The sequence below is a fragment of the Phyllostomus discolor genome, chromosome 14, assembly GCF_004126475.2.
Source record: "Phyllostomus discolor isolate MPI-MPIP mPhyDis1 chromosome 14, mPhyDis1.pri.v3, whole genome shotgun sequence".
Taxonomy (NCBI): domain Eukaryota; kingdom Metazoa; phylum Chordata; class Mammalia; order Chiroptera; family Phyllostomidae; genus Phyllostomus; species Phyllostomus discolor.
The window spans coordinates 5686808-5707688 of record NC_040916.2 but is presented as its reverse complement, the minus strand read 5'-3'; the positions used below and the strand labels follow the sequence as shown (position 1 = coordinate 5707688).

General features: G+C 45.9%; 1 protein-coding gene across 13 annotated transcripts in view; it reads right to left on the bottom strand.

Annotated features, from left to right (window-relative positions):
- SRGAP2 (SLIT-ROBO Rho GTPase activating protein 2) overlaps positions 1 to 20881 on the bottom strand; it is a 244862-nt gene that overhangs the window by 55843 nt on the left and 168138 nt on the right. For 9 of the 13 annotated variants that reach the window (XM_028530820.2, XM_036015602.1, XM_036015603.1 and 6 more), the window contains 5 exons: positions 13574 to 13789; positions 12837 to 12965; positions 5205 to 5429; positions 1391 to 1492; positions 175 to 372 (listed from right to left, as the gene is read on the bottom strand). In XM_028530820.2, the coding sequence (XP_028386621.1) occupies positions 175 to 372; positions 1391 to 1492; positions 5205 to 5429; positions 12837 to 12965; positions 13574 to 13789 (870 nt within the window). The remainder of the gene's footprint in view (positions 1 to 174; positions 373 to 1390; positions 1493 to 5204; positions 5430 to 12836; positions 12966 to 13573; positions 13790 to 20881) is intronic. The other 4 variants (XM_036015601.1, XM_028530822.2, XM_036015609.1 and 1 more) reach the window with 1 other exon arrangement.

Genomic DNA, 20881 nt, shown 5'->3' with positions numbered 1-20881 from the left:
TACAACTCGTAGGTGTTTGTGCCTTTAAGTGTAGGGATAGTCTCCGAATATGCCCAGACCTAAAACTAGGATATTTAAAGACTGCCCTTCAGACACTTCACAAGGACTCCAAGTTCCAAATCTCCTCATATGCCTCACTGCCTAAAGATGATCTTTAAAGGCCATCGAGCTCACCGTGAAATAGAACTGCTCTGTCTCTTGCTGGTTGGCTCTCCTCTTGGCAATGCTGGGCTTGCTCATGAAGGTTTCTGAGACGGTGGACTTGACGGACTCCATAGAGTTGCTGTACTGGAAGCAGTCCGACACGTCAAAATCCTCGACGGTCACAATGTCCTGGATGGTCTGTAGAGTGGCTTCCATTGTCTTCTTTACCTGCCACAACAAGAGCCAACATAATGCAGGAGGGGCAGGTGATGGAGAAGCTCGGGGAAGGGGGGAAGGAGTGGGCTGAGGAAGGAGGGAGGATGCTGCCAGGGGGTACAACTCTGTCTCCCATGGGACAGCGTGTAAGTGCGTGATGAACACCACACGGACTGGGGTATCGAGTGCTACTCTCCAGTGGGGACCTGAACGCCACCACTCCCTTCACGCTACACACTTGACCCAGTTCTTTTATTTAATGCTTACTTTTTATATTTATATTAGTTCTTCACTGTAATAGGAGTGCTATGGGAGATGGAGAATCAAACAAATTCAAACGAACCCCCCAATATAAAGAGTTAGTTAACATGCGTGACGGGCATGGTCCTGGAATGCCCCAGCTTCTGTTGCATGACTTTCAACAAGTCAATGGACTTGTTTCCCCATCTGCAAACGAAGTGACCCATCCCTAGTCCTTCCTAATCTTCCCGGGAAAAGTAAGACTTACTAAGATGCCAGGTAAGAAGTTAGTTGAGCTGAAAAGAAAGGAGCTCTGATAATGAATGATACTGCCCTTTTGAATCAGTTGTTGAAAGCAAATACACTGGGCCCAGGAGAAAGTCACCCTTTTCTAAAATGACAGAGATGTTTAAAGTGTCAAAGTCAAAAGAAGCCTCTGTCTGTTGAAAATCCTGGACAAAGCCAGGCAGGAGGGGGTGGTTTGAGAGACACAATATTGTTCACTCGGCTGCCAAGGGCCATTTTGATTAAAAGTGTGTGTATGTGGGGAAGCATTTTGCAAAAGCTCAAAATAGAGCTCAACCTTTGGCAATGCAAGAGCAACTTCCTGGAGTTCAAGGGCAGGATGTAGCAGAGGGGGAAAATCCAAGCCTACATTTGGCTAGGAAATGTTTGCAGCAGCCCGGACATTCTCTGCATGCTCCTTCCGCTGTTCCCAGATAGGCGGCAACAAGAAGTTCAACAGGGAAACTCAGGGGGTGGCTCTCAGTCTCTGAAGCAGGAAACTTACCTCTTCATTCTCAATCTTCAGAGTGGATAAGCGAGACTGCAGTTGTTGGCATCTCTGTACCAGCTCACTCTGGACAGGCTGCTGGGCACAGAGCTGGGAAGCCTGCCAAAAGCCAAGTAATACCAGGTCAGGAAGAGGACACTACTTTTGGCAGTTCCAGAGTCCCGTTACTGCTAATAAAACTACACATATTCAAGCTGTAAGGCTCATAGTTTCTATGTTAAAACAAAATCCAAAGCCAAAGTGTGTGGATCTCCTCCAGACCAAATAATACAAGAAAAGGAGGAGGAGTTGGACCCATTTGGAATGACCAGGACTCTTTGAGCTCATCTCTAAGTCTGGTGCTTGGCAGCGGCAGGTCTATGCAGAGTCTGTGGCTCCATGGAAGCCGGAGTGAGGCCAGAGAAGACTGTCTTGGGCAGCCCCAGCTCCAGATACACAATGCTTTGGCACAGGGAGGGTTTCCTGCTAGAGGTCCAAGTGGCCACCTCTCTGGCCCCTCCCTCACGCCTCTTTGTACACCAGAGTGAAAGCAGAAGAGAAGTGGGTCAGGAGGCTAACTTGCTGCTGTTGGCAGTCAGCATGTGTTTATAAATCCGTGCCAGGCATGAGAGCTCTGACTCAATTAAAGAAAGTGTAAAGCCAGGAACAAGTCCACAGGCTATAGTAGAGATTGCAGAGAGCACTGTAGTAGAGACTGCAGCAGAGACTGAAGAAAGCATGGAATCTGGTGGAAGTTGCCATTTTCCAAGAGCCATGACTTTACACTAGGTCTTCACCAGAATGTGGGAGCGAAGTCCACTGTTCCCTCTAGGATCACCGTCAGTAAGCTTTCCCCTGCATAGGAATGGCTGAGCCACTGTCCTCTGATGATGGCATGGCTACTAGGGCAAGGACATGAGGTCACCCAGTCCTCAGGATGACAGATTAGGAACAGAAGCCTGACAAATTGGGAGGAAGGACCCACATGGAGGCAGCTCCTATCATCTAGCCACCATGTGTCCCCTAGCCATTCATCTGTGGAAACTCCAGTATCTGGATAGAACTGCCCTTTCTTTCCCAGCAATGAGTGGGCACATCCATATGCCCACAGACCATTCTCCCGCTTGAAAAGACAAAACCTCTCTTCAAACCAAGGGGAATGGGACTTGACCTTTTCCTCCATTGGCTTTTAAGCTCCCAACTAACTTGACCTCCTCCCCCAGCTGAGAGGCTGGTCTCAGCCAGCTCTCAGATCTAGAGAGAGCTGACTTCACTCTGGCTGTGGGATAAGCAGACACAATGGAGAAAGCTCAGTGGCCAGGATGGGTTAGTGCCAAGAGTAAAACTCTCTGGCTGCCTGATGTCACTGGTCAGGCATCCGGAGCCCCACCAGCCCCTATGGGCACCAATAGTAGAGCCAAGCACCGACTCCTAGTATATCTGAGAGTGCTTGGCATCAATTCATGTGCTGAGCGCCCCGGAATACCATTCAGTATGGGGCCTTGGCCCATTGCAGGGCTTCTGGTCAAAATGCCACCCGAACTTTGGCCCTAGTACAAAGAAGTCAGGCATCTCCCTCTTGTTGCCTCTTTAGTCTATAGACAACCCACACTGATGGGATAGAGGGGCTGCAGGGACCAAGAAAGACTTGCCCTCTCCTCTTTTTATTTTCCACTCACAGAAAGGCTAGAATGGAATGCGGAACCTTTACAACACTTAGGTCTGCCCTGGCCCCTGCCTGACTCAGCCACTGACCAGCTATATCACATAAAGGGAAGGCCTAGGTAGAAGAGTAAACTACTGATTTTTAAAGTGACCCAGACCTAGCAGGGAGGAGTCATAGAGAGAAAACCACCTCCACCCCTGTTCCTTTAAGAAGCAGCAGGGCTGCTGATGCATGCTTTGGCAGCGGTCCTCTACCGGGGTGCAAGGTAATGCATTCCAGCTGTGCTCTGGAGTATGGAAATGAGGCTCTGACAGGGCTAGGAGGGGGCCTGAGCACCCAGCATTTGGATTCCCCCTTTATGGAGACAAGCTGTTTGGCTCAGAATACAACTCAGTCAACACCAGAAAATGTATCACTCCACTCAGCTAGTTCCCAAGTTCCACTGATTCTTGGGAAGAAATCTCAGTGACAGCTGGAGAAGGGGCTTGGAAGGCAGGAAGCCAGGGCAGGTGAGGAATGGGGATTCCTGGGGTTTGGTGACACTCCTCCCCCTACTCTAATTGCACACGCTGCCATCTCACTTCCCCCCATCTGTTCAGATGCTGACATTTCCTAAGCCACAGCCATGGAAACAAACTGTAAATGGCTTGGTTTTCCCCAAAAAGGAGAGAAAAGAAATCATCTCCACATTTTCGTCTGTAAGATAGAAACGTCCCACTCTCCACAGTGGCCAACTGATGACAGCCAGCCCTCTGGTTGCACTGCAACAGTTGTCATTCTGGAGTAGGGCTTACCGAAGACGTCTGGGTGCTAGTTCCAATGGAAGCACCAGGCCCTTCCTGAGAGGACACTGTTGTGCTTTGATCACCTAGCACCCATCCCTCCTCCTGGTAACTTTGACCTGACTGCCTTCCAGGGGAACCTCCCACCCCACAACTCCGGCCATGTGCTTTGGATGGGGGCTCTCCCCAAGGAGATGGTCCTTATGCTCCTCAAGGGGATGGAGCATAAGCCAATCAGCTGACTACAGATCCCGAGCCACACTGACTGACTCAGGGATAAGGAAGTCACCCAATCAGAACCAAGAAGACACTGTGAGACTTTTGTGGGTGCTTCTAGAAGTAAGCAGATACCTTTCCACTGTACTTCAACCTAGAAAAAGATGAGGTTGGAACAGAGTTATCTTGCCCCTATAGGAAAAACAGCCTGCCTGAAAATAGGGTCAACATATAAGGACATGAAGCAGAGAGATAAAACCCAAGTCTTCATAAAATCCCCACTCCTAAATCCCCCCATGCCTGAGCTTTTATTACGTAAGACTATACATCCTCCTTTTGATTTAAGCAGTAGGTTAAATGGTGGCTCCTACCCACAGGGATATGGTTCACTCTGATTTGTGTGCGCAACCACTAGAAGTGGAACCAAAAGATAGAGTAATGGAAACCAGGAAGCTTCTCCTTCTTCTCACTGTAGTTTAGTTAGGCCCTTCTTGTTTTAGTCACTGAAGGTGGGAAGTGCAAAACAGGGTCCCCAGGTTCAGGTTGCCCTGGCTGGGCCACCAGTGCAGACCTTCAGGGTGACATCTTAGCTCCTGTCCTTTCTGTAGGGACCCATTCTTTTTTGTTCAGAACCCAAGCAAAACGATACTATTATTGCAATCTTCTAACCCTAGGAGAATAAGGTCTTTTAGAATTCTGCCAAACAACAAATGACCACATCATTACTCTGGTTGGCCCACCCTTCCCATAAAGCCTTTCGCGTCTGGCCCATCTCAGTTTTCACTTCTTCCACCCTCACCACTTGGACCCTCCTATTTCCTGTCACCATCACCAAACCGGGAGTAGTGTTTTTAGAACATACCTGCTGTTTTTCACTCCTTTGATCCCGTGGGTCCCTTTGGGCGCCCCTTCTCACACATATTTCTAATTCTCTCTCAACTCTCCAGACTGTAAACTCCCGAAGACTCTAGTCCCCCATGTTTGTCCAGACCAGTGGACGCAGGCACTCAGCAGCTGCTTGCTCAATGGGGGGGGGGGTGTGCCTCACTACCCGACAGAAAGCTCCAGGCCTTACTCTTCCCAGAATAATGTGGCCTTGGAGTAGTGAATCTAGACCCAAGCGAGCTCAAGCTCCTTGGGGAGAGCAGGGAGGGGAAGAAGGCCTCACCATGTCCCCCATGTGGGGCTGGAATTCAAACTTCATAGGTGGGCAGAAGACATTGTTGTACATCTCCATGAGGCGCTGCTTGTCACTGGTGGCATCCAGGTTTTCCACAGCGTTCTCGATGGCGTCCAGACCCTCGTGCTTTGATTGCTCCAGATTCAACTCGGCAGAGAGGAAGGTGCGCAGCGCCCGGTTCAGGCTAGCGTGGTAGCCCAAGTCACAACACTGCTGTGGAAAGGAGAGCACATGAGCAAACCCTGGAGAGCCCCAAGGCTTGGCAGGAAGAGAGGGTGGGCTTCAGAGCAGATCCGACCCCGTGTATGAAACTGACTGCAGTGGGAAGAAGGTTGGCATTCTCACTTCCAAGACCTGGGTGAGATTTCTCAATTCTTGACTCACATTTCAGTGGTAAAACACACCTTAGAGGACTATGAGGTGGTTAGAAGAAAAAGGACTCATTTGATCTTGTTTGTCCTTTGGGCACCCCTTCTCATGTGTGTTTCTAATTCTCTCCCAACTCCCCAGACTGTAAACTCCCCAAGACTCTAGTCCCCCATGTCTGTGGTCAAGCCCAGTGGACAGCAGGCACGAAATACAATTAGGACAAAATAAAATTATTTAATCATGTACTGTGCAGTGCTATTTAATAAACATGAGAAGAGTTGAGAGTTAAAGGGATCCTCTTACATTTTCAGGTTTCTCTGGGGATACCATTACAACAAAATTCAATAACAAAAATATAGCCTGCCACTCTCTGAGGGTTACTGTGGTTAAGTCACTGCATACCAACCAAGCCAGGCCATTTCCACATTCAGAGTTCAGAAGTCAGAAGAGTTCCAAGAGCAGTTAATTACACACAAGCAGAAAACTCTAGGTGGGAGAAGAAGAGACTGGGGGGCTGACTCTGTCAGTCATCACCCCCACCAACCCCCAACATTCTAGAACAGGCCATAGCTGCAGACTAGGATTTCTGCACTAAAGCTCTTTCCTGATAAAAACAGCATTTATTAGGTCAAACATTTCTAAACATAAGTCTTAGTGGGAAAGTTCATGTAAAGGATTTGATTTCCTAAAGCAAAATGTAGGGAAAAAAAGTAGGAAAGAGGCAATAGTATAAAAAAAACACTGGATAGGAAGTCAGTAACCTTGGGAAGTCACTCCCATCCCTGAACCTGTTTCCCTAACTATAACATGAACAGACTTGGCCAGGCCGGTGGTTTGCAAGCTGCAGACCAGAGCTCTATGGTTCTGTGCCAGAACTTCTCAAGCTGTCCCTGAGAAGGGGTAAAAGGGCAGCCCAACTAGTAGGACTTGGAGTCTCCCATCTCTACTTCAACAGAACCAGCTCTGCTCTTTTTTTCTATTTAATAAATTGGGATTTTGTGTAGGTCTGGTTTGAAGAAAGAATTCTTCTGCTAGAGAAAAAGTCTGAAAACACTTGGACGAAATATAATCCCTAAAGCCCTCTTCAGCAATATCATTCTGTAACTCTGACAGTGTTCCCCGTCCCTCCCAAAGGGCCCAGAGGTCTTAATTCCTTGGTCATCCATTATCCCCTCTACTGCTAAAGCAGCTTTGAGACCCAAAACCTGAGAAAACATGTCAGGGAAGAATCCATGGATAGAGTAAGACCATCTGCCGGGCCGTCATTTCATTCCATAAGCAGGTATCAAATGAACTCTTCCCCAGCCTTTCCCCTTCATCCCCTTCATCATAATCACACTGGGAGCGGCCACTGTCGGGGGGAAAAGCATGTGGTGTGCCTCCTGCTCTCAGCATCTGACAAGAAGCTCAGTGATAGAGTGTGCGTCAGGCTGGGCTCTGGGTTCAGTGCCAGCAGGCTCTGGCAGGTGCCTGGCTGCAGCGGAAGAACAGCAGTTATAGCTTAACTGGAGGCAGAGGATGGAAAGACATTAAATTCGGCTGAGAGGGAAGAGTGAATGGAAGCTAGACAAAAGTCACTGATTGGGAGGCTGCAGTGCAGGCGCCCTTCCCCCTCTGGAAGACCTGCTGGTCTAGCTAGGCGGCCCTTAAACCTGTAAGCCCTTCTATGCCTGTAAGTCTATGGTTGTAATGTAATGAACAGAAGTAACACTACCCACAGGACTGAGCAAGTATATGTGGGGTGGGGATGGGGGTGGAGCTTTTTAGTGCAGAAGAAAATTTAGGGAGAGGCAGGGTGCCCTTCATAAACTTTTACACGTTTTTGCTGATTCCCCTTTTCTCTCCATTCTTATTCCCTCTCTCTCCTAATTCATACCCTTAACATCTTATACCGGTGTTATCTGCTTCCCTCTCCTGCTGAAGAAGCTGTAATAGCTCTCATTTTTATTTTCTAAATTAAAGATCACCTCCCCCAGTTTGGAAATTTTTAAAATGCCTCTATATTTACTAAGGGTGCCTTTACTATATGCCAGACAGCGTGCTAAGTGCTTTATGTACATTCTAGACTTTAGTTCTCATAATAACCCCAATGAAGTTGGTATTATCTTAATTTTCCAGACCAGGAGACTCATGAAGTTAAATAATTTGAGTAAGGTCAATGGCCAGAACAAATTGAAGTCCCTTCAGTCTGACCATCTAACATTATCTGTCTCTAGTTTTTTCTTCAAACCCTTCTGCTTAATTCCAATGACATTCTCTCTGTTTAGAGTAGCGTATTGGAAAACCACAGGCTCAAATCAGCTGTATGACTATGAGCAAGCTACTTTGCATCTCTGAGCCTCAAATGGGAATATCACCAGCCTCACAGGTTATTGTGAGGCCAATAACACGCAATCTACTTACATATATCTGGCACCATGCAGACACTAATACCTGTCATCAATATTTCCAAATTCACTACCTCTGCTCTTCAGCTCCCAACATTTTTCTCTTCTTGAAAAGTTTCCATTCCTCTCACCTGTTGCAGGTGGGCCCAATCTTCAAAATCCAAATTAAATTCCCAGTCTCTGGGAAGCCAGCCAGTCCTGTAACCCTAGAATGCATCGACCTTGGCTTCCACTCAGAACCACACTCATCAGCAGCCCTCATATGACAGAGGATACAATCCCTCATTCTGTGACTTGCCATTTCATGTCACTTCTGCCGGAAGGCAAGCTTCAAAGAGGGCTTGGCCAGTGTCTTTGAATCCCTCACCACTAGGCTTTGCTCATGGTAGGCATTTAATACACATCAGTGGGTTGACTGAAGTCGGAAGTACAGTTTCCAGGCTCTTAGGAAACACCCCATTTAGGCTGCATACTAATCTAAGTCAAGTGAGTAGATACAGCTGCTGAAGCCTTTAGTGTTGCTCACCTTGTATGGCCTATTGAAAGGCAGGGAGCTTGCTTGGGCCAGTCCACTGCCTCTATTATATACTTATTCTAGAGCTTCTCCGCACCAACTCACAATGTGCCTGTTGGCTCCTGTATACCTCCAACTAACCAGGGAGATGCAAAACAGGTTTTCCACAGCCTTCGCTATCCACATGTCTGCTAGAGAACAGCAAGAATTGAGGCATTGACAAAGATGTAATTCCTGGCAAGGCTAGGTATATGAGATTTGAACATAGGGTGGAGCAAAAGTAGGTTTACAGTTGTGAATACGCAAAACACTGAGTTCATTCTTGTACTATTATTTATTAATGATTATATTATTTTCCATATGAATTACTGTAAACCCCCTTTTCCCCGCCCTGTATTTCATCCCCACCCCCAGTGAATTGAGGTAGGCATCATTTTGCTCACAATGGGACCAAAGTGAGCTCTCCATGGTTTTTGATGAGTTCCGTGGCCATATCAGGCTCCCTTGGCCATTTCTGGATTAGATAGATGTTTGATGAAACTCTCCCAGGGGAACTCAAATTTTTATAAGACTTTAATGATAGCCCACCCAGATGTGTGACGACTTGAACTGACAGCTCATTTACTAGCTGATAGCCCCTAGAGAAGAAGGCCTAGGGTGTTTCATAACACTCACTCAGTTCACACAGAAGAGAAAAATGTCGTATTCAGAAAGCCGAGTTCCTTCACGTCTGACTTGGGTACACGTGGTGTCTCAGATCCTCTACCCGTGGACAGGGCATGCACAACAGCCCAGGTAGGCATGAGGACAATGCCCTGCTCTTCGTTCACCCACCTGCTCCTGGGGTGAGAGAGCTGCAGGAGTGCACGAAGGAACGTCACATTCCAATGAGTCTAGAGCTCTTCAACTCCACCCAGTCAGCTCAGAAAGTCCTTCTGGCCTGGAGGCAGGTTTTCCTGGTGTGTGTCAAATGCCTCACGTGGGCTGCTACAGTCTGAGTTTAAATCTTAATCTTAAGATTTAAATCTTAAATCTTATACTGTATTTTAAAGAGAAGGCAAAGGCTAGTCCTTGTGCCAACGTACTGGCATTGGCAAAAATGACTTTTCACTCACCCTCTAAGCCTTCAGCAAACACTGAGCTTCAACTCTCTCGGAAGAAGGCATCACACAGATGGCATAGATTGGAACGAGATTCACCCCACGTCTTAAAGCAAGTTCTGTATGCGCTCAAGGCCAGAATGCCACGGTGCCCAGGCTCACCACTCACTCCTGTGCTATTGGCTCACTATCAAAGCAACCTTCTGGCCATTTGTATTGCATAGAGCAGCAAGAAAAAAAAGGCATTAACTGCTGACATATGCAGTAACATAGATGAAGTTGAAAAACATCATGCTGGGCAAAAAAAGCCAGATACAAAAAAAAAAGCATATACTATATAAATCATTTTGTGAAGTTCTAGAAGAAACAAAACTAATTTACAGGAAAAGAACTCAGAACAGTGGCTGCCTTGGGAAAGGGAACTGACTGGAAGAGGAAAGAACTTTCTAAGGTGAAGAAAATATTCTATTTCTTTATAGAGATGTATGTTACATAGGTACATAAAGACATACGAATTTATCACAACTTTTGAAACTGTAACACTTAAATTCAGTCACTGTATGTAAAATATATCTCAGAATGTTAATAAAAGGCACAAAATGGAAAAAAATCTTGGCTTAGGAAATCATCACCATGTGCTCAGCTACGTACTAAGCTCTGCAGATGTGTACTGCGCATGTGTATGAAGGTGAACGGAAGACCTGGTCCCTGCCCTCGCGGAGCTTTGGGAGGAGACTAAGAGGTCTTCTTCTGTTCTTAGCGCAGTGACTCAAACCTTTTTGGTCTCCAACTCACATTAAGAAATATATCTTATATTGTCACACACGCATGCATGCACACACACATCCATAGGTGTGCAAGCATACACACTTACCTAGCATGAGTTTCACCAAATATAACTGAACTTGACCAGTGTGATGTGCCCTGATTCTATTCTATTCTATTCTATTCTAGTTTATTCATTTAAAAAATGAATCATTATTCATTATTCAAAAATATGAATCATCTTTTAGTCATTCAAAAAAGTGATTTCATGACTCCTCCAATGGATCATGACCTGTGGTCTGAAAAACACTGTCCCAGGGCCATGTGCGTTAGCTCTGGCACTGCAGCGAGCCCATTACACAGAAGTTATCTGTCTGTGTATCTACAGATGCCTCTAGGGTGAAAACTCTTTTATTCCTTTTGTACCTCTGAGCACACGGCCTCACCTCAAATAAATATTTACTGAATGTTTATAAAGCAGAGAAATGTTATCAGCCTTTCTTAAAGAGTAATTAACTGTCCTCATCTCAGGAAAAACAAAAACAAAACAAACATCAAACAAAATAAAACAAGAGCAGCTTTAGCCTCTGAGCGGCCTGGAACGCTGGCAACCGGGCCTGGCTGAGCGCTAAGGAGGCTGGCGGGCATTCTGTGAAGGTGGGCTCTTAACAGTTATTTTTTAAAATGAGGAGAATAAGGTCCAAAATAGCTTGCTTCTTAGACTGAGGTTAAAACACCTACTAACATCTGATGGAGGTTCTATGAATCGCAAAGGTTGCAACTAACAAAGTTTCCCCAGGGGCAAAAGAAAGAGAAAAGGACCAAATGGTAGAAGAGGCTGGTGGACTGCTGCAGTCTGACTTTTTGCTTTACCAGAGGCGGACAAGCGGCAGACACTGGGCACAAGAAAGAAGTAATTCTTTCCCTCATGCTGAGAAGAGGCCTCTCTCCCAGTGAGGAGCAGTTCCCCCAGGAGGAGAAAGGATCCGCTCAGGGCTCTGACCTCCACTGAAGGACAGTGTTCAGATTGGCATCAACAAGCAGAGAGAACAAAGAGGAACCTGAATGGGGATCAGGGCTCCACTTACTCAGGGAGACAATGACACCCAGGGCTTTAAAAGTCTGAAACTTACTGAGTCAAAAACCCCTGCCTGAAGCAAGACAGGAACCTGTATTTTAGAAAAGTGCCCCACAGCAATTCTGATGAGACACCAGATTTAAGTCCAGATCTAGACCAGTTCTTCAGTTTGCCAGAGGAGAGGCGGGGGTGGAGACAAAGGTAGTTCCAAAACAGCTAAGTGACAAGCCCCAGCTTATCCAGCTAGTTAGGCAAATCTTAAACCAGGACTCCGCACGATATTGTGAAGTGTGGCAGGTTTTTCTGTGGAGAAACCAAGGCAGGCAGGCAAGTGTGAGAGGTCTGGCCAGAGGCTTGCAAAGCTCAGCAGCTGCCCGCTGACAGCCAGAGGCAAACATCAGGCCTCAGACAGAAGACTAGTTAGCCAGCGTCTGTCTGTTGGAGGCCCCGGAGACTGGGACGCTGGTGCTAGGTCAGCTGGTTCCAGGCCCCTCACTCTAATGATCCCTAAGTAGCCTCAGTCAGGACTGACTCGGAATTGGGTCAGACAGGAGCCTGCAGGTGGGGGATATTGCAACACTCAACCACTATAGGGTTTGAGGGGAAGCAGCAGAATAAATAAGGCCAAAGCTGACCCATAAGGCCAAAGTAAAAAAACTTACTCATTGTCCTGCCCCATGCAAACCAATATGCGTCTACTATTCTACTTCTCTCACCGTCTTGGTGCCACTTATCAAGAGGTATGGGCCAGGTGTCAGGGACATCTGGTTACCTTCCTGACTAGGACCTTAATTTGCAGTGTACCTTTGGGCAGGTAACCCTCTTGACCCCTCCATTCCTTATCTACAAAATGAAAACAGATCAGCGCATGGGTGTTCCAGTGATAGAATTCTTGCCTGCCAGACTGAAGATAATGATACTGATTCAAAAGGGCCATATGACAATCAAATGAGATAATCCTGAGAAATGCTGAGTCATACAAAGGTAAGGTATGGATAGCATTCTAATTCTTTACCTGCCCCTCACGTCTATGTGCAAGCAGCTGATTTAAGGGAGACAGACTTCACAGTGCTTAAGAGCATGGGTTAGTAATCAGACCTAGGTACAATTTTTGCCTCTGTCACTTATTGGCTGAGTCTGGGTAAGTCATCTGAACTTTGTGAATTTAATCGTAAAAATGGAGATAATAATGCCTTCCCCCCAGGAGTTTAGTGAAAACTGAAGGAGATAAAGTGTGAAGTGCTTCACCCAGCACCTGGTCCATGGTAAGCCCCCAGATGGATCATGGAGACTTCGCAAGTCCTCAAAATGCTCTGAGATGCCCGAGCAATAGAACTGGGGAATGCCTGGCCAGATCTCTGAAACCAGGAGAGAGGCACCCCTGAGCCCCCAGCTTTAAGCACTTACATCAATAAGGTCAGACAGGTCGTGGATGTAGTACTTGAAGACTGATGCGTTGGTTGCCTCCAAAGCCAGTAGGTACTCATTCCGGGCTTTAATGGCCTTCAGCTTATTCTCCGTGTACTTGGCTTGGCGCTGAAAAGAGAACAAAAGTTCAATTTTCCTTTTTTATTTTTTTTAAAGAGGAGACTGTTCTCTAAAAGATGAAAGTACAGTACATTCAAGAACCACAATTGTGCTGCTACTCCCTATGCGCATCTTCCTTAAATTGGGTTCTAATTCTGTTTAATGAGATTCAAGGGCATAATGTAGATCAATCCAGGAAAGGTTAATGAGGCTCCCTACTTTAGATGCATGTCCCACTTCGGTTCTATCTGCAAACACCTTTCTCCATCCTTGCATGGCTACCCTGAAGGAGGTGTCATTACATCTGTCCTTGAGCACCTGACACCTGAAGCCAAACCCTGGGTCTACAGTCCCCTCCCAGGCTTGGGAAAGGTGACTACTGGCACTTGTTTATATCTGCTACAGGTGAAAAACCAGGAGCCCACGTGCCCAGGTCCTTCCCAACACCTAGGGTTCCCTCTGGGGCAGACAGCAAGGACTCACTTTTGGTCGTCAGTCACGGAAAGAAGCTAGAGTTTCCTTGTTCTGCCTCTGTACCTAATGGGTGATTCCTATTAGGCCTGACTTCTAGAGTGTTCCTCCCTGCCCCCTACCATCGCCAGAGCACGCGCACGCACCTTCTCTTTCATCTTCTCAATCTTCTTCACTGAGCTCCTCCGGACATGCTTCTCCTCAATGCGAATGTTGGATGAAGAGTCGGGGGAGCGTGGGGTCTGCCGGTCCTCCTGCTTTACTGATTTGCCAATTTGCTTCTCCTCCTGCTTCTCTGCCTCTTTCAGCTTGCTCTGAGCACTGATGCTGTCGGCATTGTACATGTGATATGTCTTCATGACCTGCAAGACACCATCCGCCCCCACCCCAGGGGTCAGGCCCGTGGGGTCAATTCTCTGCTTTACAGACTAACAAGCTTAGCAGGACCTCTTCCCCATGGAGCAGTATCTTCATACCCTGAAGGGAAAAACTCCTGTTTGAAGTGAACTTTAACATCATATTTTAAAGACCACCCCAAAGCACAGAAAGCAGGATTTGAACTGAGCCAACATGCCTTATTGCTAAAATGATTTCATGTCGTCCATCGTGTATCATTTACTTGAATTTATTAACATTTGTAATCATTACTCTTTTATATTGGCCGAATAATTTCTATTGCTTAGTCATCTCACAATGCCAACTGGGTAGGAAACAACACCACTACTCAGACCCCAGAACAAAGCCTGGTGAGAAACCCTGAAGAGGGCAGCATAGCCTATGGAGTAACCTATACTTTTCAGACCTTTCAGATATAAAACTGGGAAGAGGGGAAAGGCTCCAAAAGCTCTTTCCGCTGGCTCTTTCCTGGGGACCCGACTAGTCTGCTTTGTACTGATCAAACGCCCTCTCTCGCAGCAATCAGAAAAGCAGCAGCAATAGCAATGGTAGCTACTGCTTCCTGAGCACTTCGTATGCTCCTGGCTTTGTGCCCAGTGCTACACACACACACACACACACACACACACACACACACACACACTTGCATTTTCAAATTTCATCGTCACAGCAATCCTGTGATCTAGACAACAACCCTGTGAAAGCTGTAAACCTGCACAATAATTCAGGTAAGAGCCTGAGAAGGAATAAAATCCACATCAAGTGAGACTGGAACTGTCACAGGAAGAAAGTAGTACAAAAGGAGAGGGATACAATTTTCTCATTTTCTACCAAAGCAATTATCTGGGAGTCTCATCCCTTTTCGTAATGAGGAGGCCAGGAAGCCTGGGACTTGCATTTGTCTCCAGTCTTCCCAAACATACTACTTCCAGCTACAAGGTGCATACTCTTCCCTGATGGAACTTTCTGTTACCACACAGGGAGCCTCTAGCTTCTGTATGAGAATTAAAAATGCTTGGCAATAGACTAAGCAAGTTGAAGTTCAAGAACGCTGACACTTTTGATGCCATGAAATTTCTCTGAGGGAGAATTACAGGATACAGAAGTTGGGGTGTGTGTGTGTGTGTGTGTGTGTGTGTGTACACATGGAGGTGGGGGACTGCACAACAGAGGAGAGCACATCCTCACAACAGCTCTACGGAAGACGTGTTATGATTTCTACTTTTAAAGATGAGAAAACTGAGATGTGAACAGCTGAATTATCATATCCAAGGTCACCAGCCAGTTCATGGCAGACTCAGGATTCAAACCCAGGTCTGTCAGGCCACAAAGTCCACAGTCTCATCCACTAAGCACCAGTGTCTCCCCTCTGCTTGGAACCACAGCTGGATTCATTGGAAGGAAAGGTTAAGTTTAGAAAAGAGAGACTTGGAAAGAAAGATTGGTTTCATTTATAGACTTGAGTTAAATCAGTGGCCTCAAATAAAGGCTAATTTGGTCCCCAGGGGATATTTGGTACTGCCTGGAGACATTTTTTATTGTCACAGCTTGAAGCTTGCTACTGGCATCTAGTAGGTAGAAGCCAGGATGCCACTGAACACCCTATGTGCAGGACAGTCCACCCAACAAAGAATTACTTGGTCTAAAATGTCCATGGTGCCGAGGCTGACAAATTCTGGGTGACAGGAACTTTGTGGGTATACTAATACCTTAGAATCAGCTGGGGATAGATGAAGGAATAAAGAATATTGGGACAATTACAAAACCAAAGTACATCCGAGTTTAAATAATGTCTCATTTTGGATACAGAATGTTTTATATCAACTTCACCTTATTTTGAACCTGACATAATTTCCCATAAGTATAAGACCTTCTCTGTATATTTTCTACACAGGAGAAATGATATTTAATTCTGAGAGCACTAAAAACCTTTCTAGGTAATTCAAACGGCCCGCCAGGTTTCCAGACTGACTAGGAAGTGAGAAAAGGGACCGGGTATCCTGGGTGAAGAAGGGTAGACAGGAGGCTCCCTTTTCTCTTTCTCCACCTGAATGTGACCGAGGCATTCAGAGTCAAAAGTGAATGATTTCTAAGGAAGTGGTTTTCTATTCATGAAGATACATAATAAATAAATAGGAAACACTATGACTAAACATGAGAGACAAAAATGAACTCAAAGGATTCGTGGCAACAAGACAACACATGAAGAAATAAAAACCAACAATTTATATTGTTCCTCTCCCCTAAAGAACTTAAAGAACTCTCGTAAAAGAATAAAACACTACCTCATCTTAAAAACTCTAAATTCCTAAGGGAAACCACCACTTCTTTTGTGTTTCCTTCTCATCTTCAGAGCTGGGAAGTATGTCATGTAGACAATGGTGGTTTTATAATCAGTGTCGCCCAAGTGACTCAATGACACCGAATCTCTCTTCTGTGGAGATGGAGAAGCATAACTTCTGTCCTCCGACTCAAGGGAGAACTGAGGAGTCCAAAGGCTGACGCTCAAATATGGGATGACAAAACAATTGCCAAAATAGGGCTTGGGGAAATAGATATAGTGAGGCAAATATGAACTAGAAAAAAAACTCGAATCTAAACCCTTAGTTCTACAAAGGGAATTAACTTTTCTTTGAAAATCATAATACTGAATTCACGTCTTTAGCTCTGTTCCCTCCCCAAGCTACACTAAAATAACAGGAGTTTTTATCACTATTGTTTTTTGTGTAAATTAAGAAAAACAAAAAGAACCAAAGTGGAAGATGAAGAGCAGGAGGCAAGTACTAACTGACCTACTGAGCCCTAAACCAGAAGTAGAGAGAGCCTAGGAGCACAAAGGCCCAAAGGGGAATTGGTGGCAGTGGGATAAAGGTGGAGCTAGAAACTGCTAAAAGCCTAAGGACAGTCTGACTCCCAGATCCCCTCCCCTGCCGTCTGTAGTGGAAGACTAGAGGTTTACACTCTTAGGGAGCGTCTCTAAACCGAGGACAGCAGGCTCAGCTGAGGATACGAGTACTGAATTTGGGTTCCAGGGGCATCAACTGAAAATTCTGCAATGAATGTTGAGATGGCCCAGGCCTCTTCATAACTTGGCCCCCAAACGTAGGTGGGAGATAGAGAGCCTTATCTGGGGAATCTGACGATCCAAGACAAAAGCTCTAGAAATACTGGTCTTCCCCAAGAACACAGGCCCATCAGATCATCCTGGCATGAGTGTCCAAACTTTTGGCGTCTCTGGGCCACACTGGAAGAAGAAGGGTTGTCTTGGGTTACACATTAAATACACGAACACTAGCGAAAACAACAACAAAAAATCTCATAATGTGTTAAGTAAACTTATGGTTTTGTGTTGGGCTGCATTCATAGCCATCCTGGGCCACAGGTGGGACTCCCTTGCCCCGCAGTAAAAGCCAGGTCCACCCAGAACTTCCAACCAGCTTTTCAGTACCTCACTTTAAAATATAAGCAGGCAGCTAAAGATTATTAAACATTTAGGGAAAATATCTAATATGAAAGACCAAAACAACCAATTTAGAACAGAAAGTACACAGAAAGAAAAAAACTTCGATAACAATCCATCAATAATATCCCTAGAGAGATCAATGAGAAATGAAAACAATGCATCATGAAACAAGAACAGGATGCAACAAAAAGGGAACAAAAAAAGAGTTCTTGGCAATTAAGATCCAATTCAAGAATCTCTTCAGGGAGTCTGACTTCACATCCCTCCTCTGTGCAGACATGTCTTATATATTTCACTTCCAGCTTTATTATTTTTTTTTCTGTCTCTTCTATGAAAACTAAATGCCTTGAGTTCGGGGACATCTCTTATTTGTCTTTGCATCCTTAGTGCCCAGTGCTGCGGACACAAGCAAACAGAGTTGGGGACTATCAGACTGACATTGTTTCAAGGGAGCAGGTGCTAAATACCAGCCATGGCTCCCTAGCAGACAGCTGCTGCACCAAATCAAGAAGGCTGTAATCAGGAGGAATACTTAGAAGCGTAAAACTTGTGGGGCACCAATACCCTCCAAGTCCCAACACCTCTTCCTTCTTTCTCAATTTTAGGGCTTCCCTCAGCTCTTCCTATTCATCCAATCCATGTGGCATTAGTGGCCCCACATATACTCCTTCCTGGGGAGGGAGGGGGGCTTCCCTGCCCTTTCCAGATACAGCTCCTGAGTACAACTGAGGCAGAGAATTCCAGAGTTCTTTGGGAAGCAGGGAGCTCTGACTTCAAAGGCATTCTTGGATCATCAGTCAGAACATGAAAACCACTTATGTATGCCATAGCCTACAAACTAGCCAGCTCATTTATTATGGGGGGGTGGGGTGGGGACACGTGGGGAACGCTCACTGAGATCGCGCTCTGAGCAGCAGCTGTGGGAAGCAGCCCCTCACACAGAGGCCAAATCAGGGAAACCAAAGGCCTTTCAGGCAGAAAAGAGGAAAGTATAGAGGAGCAGCTGGCCACTCAGGGAGTCCAGGCCTCTTTACTAAAGGTATGTTTATCTGGGAACACCTGGGCCCTGTTTTTGGCTCGTGAAGATTCAAAAGTACTTAAATGATCAACCCCTCGGCAATCAGCCTTGCCAAAAGAAGTACTTACGGGTATTAGAGGCAAGGTAAGAAAAACGCTAAATATGGTGGTTCCTTATAACCTTGATTTCCTTTATCTCATGCCCACAAAAAACTTTTGTTGCCTACAGTCACTGAAATGAGAGACCCTCACATGGCTTCTGGAAGAGCAGATAAGGGGAAAGCTCTTTATAAGAAGCCCTCCCATGTTCCCTTCTTTCCACACACACACACACACACACACAGAGAGAGAGAGAGAGAGAGGAGAGAGAGGTGAGGAAGGGGAGAGAGAGAGGAGAGAGAGAGAGGAGAACACAGCAAGTAGCTTCCCAAATCCAGCATACAGTGGTCCCAAGTTCCTACTTGATGAAACCACTGTCCCATGTAGGGTGACCAATGGGCCATGGGCCTGGTTTACCCTGGACTTTCCAGGGTTCTGCATTGAAAAGTCTCATTCCTAGGAAGCCCTTTGTCCTAGGCAAACAGGAATAGTTGGTCCCTCTAAAGCCATGGTGCTTATTCATACAGTCCTGTGCTTATGTCACCCTCAAAGAAGAAACAACTCATGATTCTACTCTCTGAACGTTCTAGTGGCCTACAGAATCTGCAAAATCATCTGACCTTAAGTGTAGTCTGACATTTCAGGAAGGTGACCCCCAACCCCCATCGCCAGGACACGGAGACACCAGCACATGGCAGGTGGAGACCTGGGTCACAGAGTGTCCCCAAGACCATGTAGCTAGTGGTAGACTGGAGAGAATCTGGCCTGTCTAATTCAGGAGGTGCGAGTCATAGACCAGGGTTTTTCAATCTTGGTACTGCTGACATTTCAGGCACATAATTTTCTGTTGTGGAAGGCTGTCCTGTGCATTATAGGATTTCAGTCACATTCTTGTCTCCAGCATCCCCCACCCCAGCTCTGATCACTGCCTTCCCTGGAACTTTCCAGTGTCCCCTCTTTTTTCCCTTCCTACTGCCCACTACAAGAAAATATCAAATTTTATTTTGGCCTCAGACAGGTTATAAGAGTGTACGTCAATTCACCTGATGGCAGGGGATACCACATACAGCCAACTCTCAGTTTGCACGCCTGCATTGTCTGTGGCTGTACAGTGCCCAACAGAGCAAGTGCCAGGGTTTTCCTCCTCACTCTACACCAAATTATACCCTTGGCTTATTATTATTTTTAATCTTAGCAGACAAGGAGATCTAGGACTCTGGCTAATGCTAACAGATCCCTCGATACCACTCCTCCTCTGCTGCAACTGCAGAATGTGGCATGCTGGGTTTGAGTTAGTTTGGGGTTTGCTGGTTATCCAACCTACTCCTCCCCAGAAACAGCAAATAGCAGAAGCCCAAGATGTTTACAGGAAAGCAGAAGGACTCATACAATGACTACATGTGCCATTTCTATCTTAGTGATCCTTTGCAGGAGAAAGGAGTAATAATAGCTCTGTTTGGTGCCTAGAAGATGCTCTAAAAATAAAGAACAGAAGTACAGCGTTAAAAAGACAAGGGGTTCAGGAAACTCATGCAGTCTGAAAATGGTCCAAGTCAATGTGCTTCGACTTCTAACAAGCCTTAACTTCATTTGAGAGAAATGAAAACCTGGCAAGGAAACCAAAGGGTACTCTCTATCTACTTGGCTTTAGAGCAGAAGAGTCACAGAGCAGAAATTCCAAACACACTAAGCGTCACTGGAGACAAGTCTGATGACTACCCTATTTACTTGTTTAACAGTTGCCATGACAAAATGGCCACACCTAGACTTTTGGTCAAGAACATGCAATTCTCTGATCCCAAATGCCTGTGATGCATGTGACCACTGACTGTCTTCCTGTGAATTTAGAGAGAAAAAAAAAAAAGAAAGAAGGGAAAAAGGAAGGAAGGGAGGAAATAAGCAAGTAAACACAGGAAATCAATTTCACCTCCAAAACAGGATGGGGTAACCCTGGAGAATGACACAAAGGTCTGGCACAGCTCCGCTAGCCAAGAGGCCCTGGGAGGCTTTAGCTGCACAACTGAAATAGGAATTTCTTTGGTGTGCATGTGTGTTTTAATTATAATTAATGAAACATGGCTGGGGAAAGAACACCCACCACCACCTCTTTGTGCATGAAGAAACACTCATCAGCCACAGGCATCATGTGCTTGAAGTGCCAGTTCTTTCAGAACTGTTTTTTTTTCTCCAAGCCCCAAACCTGCCCTTTCACTAAGGTTTGGCCTTTATGAAAGCCCAGGGAGTTGATGGAAAGCTCTCTCTACTTGAACTGGTCCCTCATATTACGGGCATTTAGGACTCTATGCTTCCCTCTAGAGCACTCACTCCAGTCTCAAACAGGTAGATCAATCCAAGAACTGATGTAAAACCTTGAACCACAAACCTTTCCAGCACACACATATTAATCGTGCAAGGCAGGCTGTGTTCCTTGCCGTTAGGTTTGGGGTCCCTGGTTGGCGCCGAATGGGATCGGTTGTGC